Raw genomic sequence first — 10,537 nt, forward strand, 5'->3', positions numbered from 1 at the left:
ATTTCTATTCTTGTATCTAGGTCTTTAATCCACTTCGAGTTGATTTTTGTGTATGGTGTGAGGTAGTGATCTAGTTTCATTTTTTGCATGTAGCTTCCCAGTTTCCCCAGCACCATTTGTTGAACAAACTTTCTTTGTTCCATTGTATCTTCTTTGCTCTAAAAGGGCACTTTTAAAATAAAGGCATAGTACTATAAGTACTTTGAGTACATCATGAAGATGACATACTCTTTGCTCTTCAAAAGGCCCTTTCCAGGAGAAATATTTGTGTGTAACATCTCTGTAACAGAAAGCAAGAGAGACACCAGGTGGGAGATCAAAAAGGAGAAATCCAGGGGAAGAAGAAAGAAATCGAATAGGACTAGACCTTCCAATTAGGACTTTGAAGGGGTCTATTAAGGAAAAATCATGCGATTCATACTAAGTACTTTACATTACCTTTTTAGTCTTTTAGTCCTAACAAACCTAAGTATTCTTGTCCTCAATTTTAGAAGAATAAGTCAAAACCTAAAGAACAAACCTTTCCCAGATGTTCTAGTCCGCACTTAATGTCTTCCTGCTTCCTTCTGGCCTCTCTTATAGGGAAGGTGAACACACGTCGACTCATGTATTGCTAAAACATGAGTCTGTGTGTGTAACTGTGTGTGTACATGCATGTGTGTGCATGAGCTCATGCTCATGATACACATTGCTTATCTCTAAAACAAGAATACTTGAGATAGGAACATTTACTTCATATTTAATGGTTCCCATTATGCTAACATAGTAGATACTGAATCATCTATAGTAACATATTAGTGCTAAACTAAGTCTGTATGATCTATTTTAATTTTGTGGAAAGGTTTTATGACTGCAGATGAAAGAAAACTATTTGATCACCTCAAATCTCCTCATCTGAAATACTGGGTTCCATTTATCTGGTTTGGAAATCTCGCAGCTAAAGCCCGAAAGGAAGGTAGAATCAGAGACAGTGTTGACCTGCAGTCACTGATGACGGTAAGTACACTGCAAACCATCAGAAAGGATGCTAGAGACCAAGAGGAACCTGAATTTAATTGGCTGGATCAAAGTGACTCCACTTTGTTCCATCCTCATTCCAAAGAGTCCAGCAAGACTGAGCCTCAACATGCAGGATGGAAATAGCACACAGGTTTCAAGGCAGATTGATTGCCAGCAGTTGCTAGGAAGCACTGTCTTAAACAGAATTCAGCTTCGTAATAGGCTCTATAAAAAAGTGTTTCTTATTGATTAGCAATATCTGCCAAGAGCACTTAGAACTTGGCACCCACACAACTGACTTGCCATCCCTGTTTCCTGGTTCCTAGAAAAAAATCTCAAGCAGAAGTAAACTTCCCCAGTTTTTTCCCAACATGAAAATATCTTGAGGGTAAGCTAGCTTTTCAGGAAACAAAATAGTGTTTTTATTAAAGGAAATAATACTGAATTCATCTAAGAAACAAATTCACTTACGAGCTAGATAGATTTGTGCCCTGACAGCCTCCTGCCTAGCTCTAGGCTAAAATGAGTGAGTGATTTAAAAATAGCTCCCAAATTAATTCGAACATTTTCCCCTCTCTTAGATAATAACTTATGCCTGATAGAGTAAAAAAAAAAAAAAAAGTCAATGAATCCCAGTTCTCAGTTCTTCCTGCAACAGACAAAGATAGATTTTCTGTCAATATAAGTATTCTAAACCCTAGGATGGATTACTTTCTTCTACAAACTAATGTAAACACATTTTCAAATGAGACCAACAAAAATAATCTGTTCTGTCTGTAATTAACCAATGCTAGAAATTACTTAAAAATAACCACTGCCTTCCCATCACCACTTTGGGTCAATATATATGTTGGAAATCATGGGTTCAATAGAGTAGGGAATATTTCTATAAAGTCCCGATGTGACTTAATATTTAAAATATGCTCAACTACACTCGTCCATTTTGCAAGTTGTTGAGTGATGTTCATTGCCTGTCATTTTCAGAATTTCCCTTTGGAGTGATCTTCAGGTCCAATATTAGCTATGCAATGCACTTTACAGACATAATCACCAAAAAAAAAAAAAAATGGCCACCTTCTGAGTCCTAGATATATTGATTAGCACACCTATCCATCATTTTAGTAAATTGTGTTTTATCTGTTTCTGCCTTAGGAGATGAACCGATACCGTTCTTGGTGCAGTCTCTTATTCGGTTATGACTGGGTTGGGATTCCTCTGGTTTATACCCAGGTATCAAATATTTTGCACAAGATTTCTCTTTCTACTTGGCCACCTTGGCTCTCCAGCACTGTGTCCTCACTCATTTTCCCTCCATTCCAGGTTGTCACACTGGCTGTCTACACCTTCTTCTTTGCGTGTCTGATTGGACGCCAGTTTTTGGATCCCACCAAAGGCTATGCAGGACATGACTTAGACCTATACATTCCAATCTTCACTCTCCTGCAGTTCTTCTTCTATGCAGGATGGCTCAAGGTAGCTAAGAGTTCCTGAGACTCCCGCTGTAACTTTGATCATGTTCCAAACTCGGCACGCTGATCCTTTACTGAGTCATTAACCATTCACAAGTAAGGCACAGATTTAGCAATAATAGTTCAGAGCGGTAATTCCTTCCCAACCAGCGAGTAAAAGTGACGGGAAGAGAGTGAGTTCTCTATGGCAGCAGCACATGTATGCAGAGATTACAAGACTACTCTTTTTGTGGGCATTGATTTTCTTTAAGTCCTATGTGGTCCCATTAAGATTTTAATAATGGAATTGAAGTAATAACTGTAGCTTCATTGATACTTTATACTACAGTAAGCAAGTTGGCAGACTAACAGAGAGGAAATAAGCTGTGCATATCAGCCGGCAGTATTCAGATTGTGTTATTATCTAGATTTTACTTACTTCTGTACATAATTGTAATTCACTGAAAACCCACTAGCTGTTTCACATTAAATGCATCCAATTTTTTTTAAAGATTTATTTATTTGTGCATACAGAACTGGGGTACAGGTCAGAGGCTCAGGGGCGGTGAGAGGCTTCACCAGAGACAGAGTGGGGAGCAGAACAGGCAGATCTATGAAGTACACTGCTGAGGGGAGCAGCGGGCGGGCCAGGAGAGGTCTGCCACGCCATGTGGTCACCTCCGGGGCAGGCAGGGTTCGAACTCATGCAGAAGTGGCTTAAGCTTCTCAATGCAGTGCTTCTACCCGCTGCGCCACCAGGGAGGGCCCTAAACGCATCCAATTTTTAAAACCAGAATTGAGACTCAGAATTCATCAGAATCAAAACCAAAACCCTAGGATTAGTGACTACATTTGGTTTGCCAGGAAATTAAAAACAGATCAGAGCAATAAGAATGACCTGTCTAGTCATCAGTGTATTTCATCACCACCTACCTCCCCACCCCTTCCTAGCTGTGTGAATAACCAAGCTTGATTCTTTTATCTCTTTTGTGAACTACCCAAAATAAGTATGCGATGGGGGAAAAAATTGAAACCAATGACTCCATCAATTTAACTAAAATCTACTGACAGTTTGGAGATGCCTTTAATATATGGAAGCTTCAGATGTTCACTTTCCAAACAGCCACATGCTGGAAAATAGTGTTCTGTGCCCTCCTGATTCTGCCACCATCTCCCAGCACAGGCTTTTACTGGAAAATGAGTATGTTAGCATTTGAAATTATATTCCAAAGAGGAAAGGCATGTCCTTTACAAATGGTAAACACATTTTTAACCAGGTGGCAGTAATTCTTATTTTTACCCATTTAAGACAGAGAAAGAACAAAAAAAAAAAACTAGTAACTCTCATTTCTCACTAGAGAAAAACATGATGCTGCTTTTTCTAAACAGAAAATCACCACGATTTCCCTAAATTCTCGGTTGCTCTGGATTTTCATTGTCCTTTCCCCTGAGCTGTGCTGAGCTTCTTATTTTTGCTTTGTGACCAAAGGAGGTGTTTGGCCAACCTATAAAGAACATGTTAGCTGGCTACGCTAACTAAAACAGACTGAAGTATTAACATGCTTTTCCTTTGCAAAATATTTTTGAAGGCAAAATATGAAAGGGAAATCTCAACTCCATTGAGACATCTCTGGGAAAGGATCCAGGCATAATTTTTTTTCAAGTTCCCCCACCTGGTTCCAAATGCTATTTAGCCAAGTTTGAGAACAATTCTTCTAAATAGTTAGAATTAGGGCCCTCCCTAGTGGTGCAGTGGGTTAAAGCGCAGCATTACGAGCCAGCCACAGCCTCCTCAGCACCGAGTTCGATCCCCAGCCCTGGAGGTGACCCACAAGGCACAGCAGACCTCTCCTGTCTTGCCCACTGCTCCTCTCAGCAGTGTACTTCATCAGTCTGCCTGTTCTGTTCCCCCCTGTCTCTGGTAAATCCTCTCACCATCCTTGCACCTCTGACCTGTACCCCAGTTCTGTATGCATTAATAAGTAAATCTTTTTTAAAGAGAGAGAAACAAAAAGAGAGAATTAAATCCTAAAATATGCACAGATAGATTTGCTACAAAATAAATGGACTCACAATCTAGAAACTTAACTAATCAGTGGTGCCTTTATTTATACATTTATAAGTTTTTCCCATCTAGGCCCAATGTATAATCATAGAAACACATACGCAATAAAAATCAAAGGGAATTATTCAAGAAAGAGAATAACAGGTAAGTCATATTTGGCATATATCTCTCACAAAGAAGGCTATTCAAGAACCTGGTAAGAACATTTAATATTGACTGATTATTAGAAAATATAAGATAAGAAACTACCTGAACTTTTGCCAGTGGAAAAACTTATGAGGTAACAATAAACCCTTTAGCATAAATCTAAGAAAGATTAAAATTCCAGCTTTATGATTTACTAGCTCTCTGACTCATCACTTGGCAGTTATGTCCCAGAAGTGTGGAAGTTCCTTGTACTGTTTTCTGTAATTACTCCATAAGTATTTTTTTGGTTTTTTTTTTTGCTGCTTATATTTTGTTCCCTCATCTGAACTTTTGTAAATCCCTTGAAAGCACAAACTACAGACGCCTCCGACTATCTCGCACAATGCCTCGCATATTGCCAACACTATTTCAAAATTCATGATTTCTGCGTGGAACTCAAGCGGTCACATGACTATGCCTGGCGAGGGCGGCATTGTCACAGTTGAATAGACTAATCAGTGGTGCCTTTGGCAAGCATGGCTATGGAGACACGTCATTACAGATTTAAGACTTGTTTGCTGATAAATATCTGTCTGTAGGACAATGCACTCCCTTTCAGGCTTCATATTATGAGGCAGGGAATGAAATAGGAAACATCTTCGGTCTGCATTCTTATTCTTCACAAGCATTGTGTTCTCAACTGCAGGTCGCTGAACAGCTTATCAACCCTTTTGGAGAAGATGATGATGATTTTGAAACTAACTGGTGCATCGACAGAAATCTGCAGGTTAGAGAAGCATTTCTTTCCTTTACAAATATTAACAATAAACCACTTCTGATGTTTCAAATCTAAACAGACTCTGAATGCAGGCCCTCAAATTTAGAGCTTTCAGCCCCAAGTGAAAGAGGTTTGGCTGATCAGGGTATTGTCTCCAACCCTTTGGAAACTCACAGGTCCTACCTCTCTCAACTTCAGTGAAATTCAGTCCTTTTAAATAACAGTTCAAGCCAGTTTCTTTATAAGTTTCTCAATTCTACACAATCTCTTTCATTGCAACATAGAACCATATTTTTACTCATTCTTTAATCTGTTTTTATTACCACCCAGAGAGTTGACAGTGACCTAAAATGGCAGCCAGGCACCATCAGATGTGAGTTCCCAGATTCAGAGCACAAGGTCCTCACAGTCCAGCGCTGACAGCTGGACAATGCAGCCGCACTAGCCTGGGTCTCAGAGTTGCCTGAAATATACCAGATGGAACTGTAGGGCCCTTACCTTGAAGGATTCTAGAAAGGTTTTTTATGCAGAGCCAGTAGAAGAGAATTTACCTTGAGGGCAAGACTCTCCTTAAAGCATTCTCTTCCCTGAGAAACACAGACTAAGCAAAGATCTTCAGTTTGTCTGTTTGCTTTAAGCCCTTATTCAGCTCTTAAACAGGTTCAAACTTTTCACCATAGACCACACATTCAGTCTGTTAAAGAGCAAGCACAGTGCCTAGATCTGTGACTTTGTAAGAACTGGATTCCCAAAGGCTTAGTCATTTTTTCCATGCATCAATTTGTCAACATCAAGACGAGGGACCATTGATGACACAATAAGTATAAGCTTATTGATACATTTTTCCAAAAAACAAAAGCTCAGAGCTCAGAAGTTATAACAAATATAAATGTATTTATGGGCCCCATAGAACAGGATTTTGAGAGTCTTACCCTTTTTGTAGGATCTGGGATTATGTGCTTGCTGCCAGGATGGCCTTAGACAATACAGTGACTGAGCAAAGAAGCAAAGCCTCTTAATGCCTCCAGGCAAGATGTAGCTCCCCTCTGGGACATGGGACTTGATAGAACAAATGTGGGTGGTTTTCTAGCCTCTCTCACCCCATTGCCAAGTTCTTATGAAGTAAATGACATAGACAACTCCCTGTGGCAGCTCTGCTTGTAGTGACTGTGAACTGTGGACACTTGTATATTCACTCATTCAGATTCTTCTATATTATTCCAGATCCCATCCACTCACAGGAACTTACTCTGTTTCTTTGATCACACCTGAATTATCCTAACAATATCACAATGATTTTAGGTCTCTCTTTTAGCTGTGGATGAAATGCACATGAATTTACCCAAGATGAAGAAGGACATTTACTGGGATGACTCTGCCGCTCGGCCACCATATACCCTGGCAGCTGCTGACTACTGTATCCCCTCATTTCTGGGGTCAACAATCCAAATGGGGTAAGTGTGGTTTTAATCACCAATTGTAGAAAATAACTTGGTCATTGTTCTGATATTTTTAATGCCCTCATCCTGAAGTTACTGTCATGACAACTGTCAATGATTAGTATCTTTAAACATAGCGTTCTCGAATTTTGAGATGTAATTAATATGCCTGAGAGTTAAAGGAACTGAAGTTTCTGGTTTAAATATAGTGGTGGTGGCGTGTGTGGATGTGTCTGTGCGTAATTTGCCTGTATACCTTACTTTGATATCACTATTTTCCAGTAGTTGTACAGAGATTCTCTTTTTTGTCTTTCAACTTGAACAGATTCCTTTTTTAATTATGTAGTTGTTTATTACCTAATTATGACCACAATGGTTAAATGTAGTGTATTGAGCAGATATGCACTGTTGTTAAACTACTTGGAGACAGGCAAGTCTTAAGGAATGAAATAAGTTGAATCAAAAGTTTTCTCAGAGTCTAATTTAGTCGATGTTTAGTATACAAATCAGTCTCTTGTTCGGTAGTTTCAACATCACAATCTGTTCCTACAAAAGGGCTGAGGCCTGAAGTAAATCACGCATAGTTCTTGAATAATTTTATTAAATCTGATAACGTATTTGATTGTGAAGAAATGTGTGAATGTGGGAAGAGTTTAAGTGTATGTGTTCAAGGCAGATGCTACAGTTTGCAAGTAACTTAAAAGAGTGTGAAAAAATTAGAAAAGTAAGAAGAATTTTGCAAAATTATACAAAAGAGAGAACTCTTGTTCAGTTGCTCTTATAACTGTGAGCAAACTGAGGCATGACAGCAGAATGACAGTGGAACCTGTTTTGATGTTAAATGAGAGTAACATTTTTTTTCTTAATTTCTGCTTTATTGAGATAGAGTTAAAACGCATAACTTGTACTTAAAGTCTACATCCTGGTGATTCTATGTGTGTGTGTACGTTGTGAAAGGATCCTCCCATCTGGTTAATTAACACATCCTTTACCTCATATAGGTCTCTGTCTTTCTCTCTTCCTGCCTTCTTCCTTCCTATCATTTTTGGTAAGAAAATTTAAGTTCTACCCTCAGTACATGTCAGCTATACAGTACAGTGTTCTCATGTATAGTTACCATGTTTTACATTTGAACTTCAGACTTACTTCCTTCTATAGCTGAAAGTTTACACCCTTTTACCCATCTCTCCCTTATTCCCAACCCTCACTTCTGGCAACCACCTTTTTACTTTGTGTTTCTATTAGAATAACTATTTGATGTGCAAAGCAAAAGTCAATTTACTAAACTTGTACTAACCTTGGTGGGAAGGGCAGATGATGGAGGGTTTTGTAGTTGAATAAGGAGTGTCGCCTTTTTTCAAACGTAATGAGTGACATAGTCACTCAGTCAGGTGTTTAGAGGGTTTATCCTAGCAACCAGATGAAAGAGAAATTGCTAAAGACTAGAACCAAGAGACAAGTAAGCCGGTTGTTGGTGTCCTACAGACAGATAAGGAAAGACTTGAACAAGGGTGGTGTTACCAGCACAGGCTAGGAGGCAGAAGGGACCAGTCAAGAAGGGAGATGGAGTTAAGAAAGACTAGACAAGTGGTAATGAACCAAGAATGATAAGAGAGTAGGAGAAAGGAGCTGCTGTAAGGAAGAGATGCATTTCTGGGGGCATGGGTTGAATGCGAGACATCTATGGGCAACTCACAAGCAGACAGACAGCCAGCAGACCATGCTACAGAGACAGCGTGCATGTAGGGGTCACCTTTGACTGCCATCAGAGCATGGTGTCTTTAGAACCATCAGGGTAAGCAAGAGCAGAAAGGAACGGTGTCAAGGGAGCAGGGCAGAATATTGAGGGTGGAATATTAACATGTGGTCAGAGGAAAAAGTGTTCTTAAGAGTCAGCATGGGAATGATCAGAACAGAGACAGGAGAAAAAGAGAGCTGGTCGGTCCTTCCTAGCAGCCAAGGGTGGGAAAGTTCTAAACAAAGCCCCTAAAATGTAATAAGGGTTTGCATTTTAAAGTTAACAGAGACTAAAATAAGAATGTTGGGATAGAAGCTAAATTACAAGAGATTGAAGAATATTTAAAAGTAGGGAGATCAAGACTGCCAGTGTAACCTTTTTTTTTTTTTATAATTTAACATGGAAAAGTTCATATGTGTAAAAAAAAAAAAAAAAGGCAAACTGTAATAAGCCTCCATGTACCCATCATCCACTTTCAATTATGAAGTTATCACCAGTCTTGTGTGACCCACACTCTTACTCGCTCATCCCCTTCCTGACATTGTGAGGCAAATATAACCACGTCACCTTCATGCCTAAAAAACAAAACCAGGGTCCTCCCTGGTAGCAAAACGGGTTAAAGCACAGCACTATGAAGTTACTGCAGCCACTGCAGCACAAGTCCGATCCCCAGCCTGGGAGCTGACCCACATGGCACAGCAGACCACTCCTGACCCGCTCCTGCTCCCCTCAGCAGTGTACTTGTCAGGAAGGTCACTTGTCAGTTCTGCTCCCCACTCTGCCTCTGGTGAATCCTCTCACCCTCCCTCACTTCTGGCCTGTACCCCAGTTCTGTATGCATAAATAAATAAATCTTTTTTAAAAATCAAATAAATTTTTGAAACAATGGTTCCTTTACTTATTAAGTAACCATAAACTCATTTTTTGAGAAATCTGGCTTGGAGGAGACAGCCCAGACAGGAGCTAGTATGAGACATGGAGTGGAGAGTAGTGATATGTTTTTTATTTGTTTTATAACATTTGAGGATGGCAGTGCCTTGAATATAGTTAAAAGGAAAGGGGAGCTTTCTTCTCCCTTGCCAGCTATCCTTAGCATCACTGAATCATCTCTATTAAATTCTGCTTTGCTGCTATGCTCCAGTCCTGTCCAACTAGGTCCATTAAGATTCCCTGCGGTGCTTACTGTAGTCCTGAACACTGCACAATTTAGCATCTCTTATCAGAGAACCCACAGGGAAAAAAAATTATCTCAGACATCAGTGGAGGGAAAAGAAAGCTTGCCTCTTCTAGGAAACACTTACATTATTTATATAATAATGAGTTATATAATTGATGATGGTCTCCTTTTCATTTTGACTGCTACAAGCCTGAAAACTAAAGCCGTAGCGTCCTTCAGTCAGCCCGTGGGATTGCTCGGCATGTATTTCTCAGTACTGTTGTTCTCATCATGTTGTTGTTCCTTAATTCTAGCCCTGCTCTCCCTAGCCTAACTTTATAGATTACTGCATCGTATGTATTTTTATAAGCAACTTCAAATCCTGTCAAGATGAAGCAAGATGTAATAAAGCACAGAATGATAGTTCTTCTGGCTTTGCCAAAGGAAGTAAAAAGACAGGCTGGGCAAAGGGGAGCACTGGACGGAGGGAGGACACACGAGCCAGGGAGGTCAGCGGAGGAAGGTCACGGTGAAGACGGATGCCAAGAGGCTGGGCCTGGTCCCAGGGACAGAGGCCTCCACACCTGCCTAGAGGGAAGGGTTGAGGGTGAATGTAGTCAGGACAAGAGGACACATCCCTGCACAGCTAGCGAATGATGAACCAGTGTTTTCGTGGCATTTAAGCAGCATAATGTCTTAATCCAATGGAAGTTTTAAGGCCTTCTAAACTGCTATCATTTCCAACACCAAAGGGGTGCTAAAGTTGCACCTCCAATCTTTGGAGGGGG

At 40.0% G+C, this 10,537-nt stretch overlaps 1 protein-coding gene across 1 annotated transcript in view; it reads left to right on the forward strand.

Moving 5' to 3' along the window:
* The window catches only part of BEST3 (bestrophin 3), a 38,191-nt gene that overhangs the window by 18,502 nt on the left and 9,152 nt on the right, over window positions 1–10,537 (forward strand). The window contains exons 5-9 of the mRNA XM_004676512.1: window positions 842–996; window positions 2,152–2,229; window positions 2,320–2,472; window positions 5,345–5,425; window positions 6,719–6,870. Coding sequence (XP_004676569.1) covers window positions 842–996; window positions 2,152–2,229; window positions 2,320–2,472; window positions 5,345–5,425; window positions 6,719–6,870 — 619 coding nt within the window. The remainder of the gene's footprint in view (window positions 1–841; window positions 997–2,151; window positions 2,230–2,319; window positions 2,473–5,344; window positions 5,426–6,718; window positions 6,871–10,537) is intronic.

This window comes from Condylura cristata, unplaced genomic scaffold (assembly GCF_000260355.1).
Source record: "Condylura cristata isolate star-nosed mole 26May11 unplaced genomic scaffold, ConCri1.0 scaffold00004, whole genome shotgun sequence".
Classification (NCBI taxonomy): domain Eukaryota; kingdom Metazoa; phylum Chordata; class Mammalia; order Eulipotyphla; family Talpidae; genus Condylura; species Condylura cristata.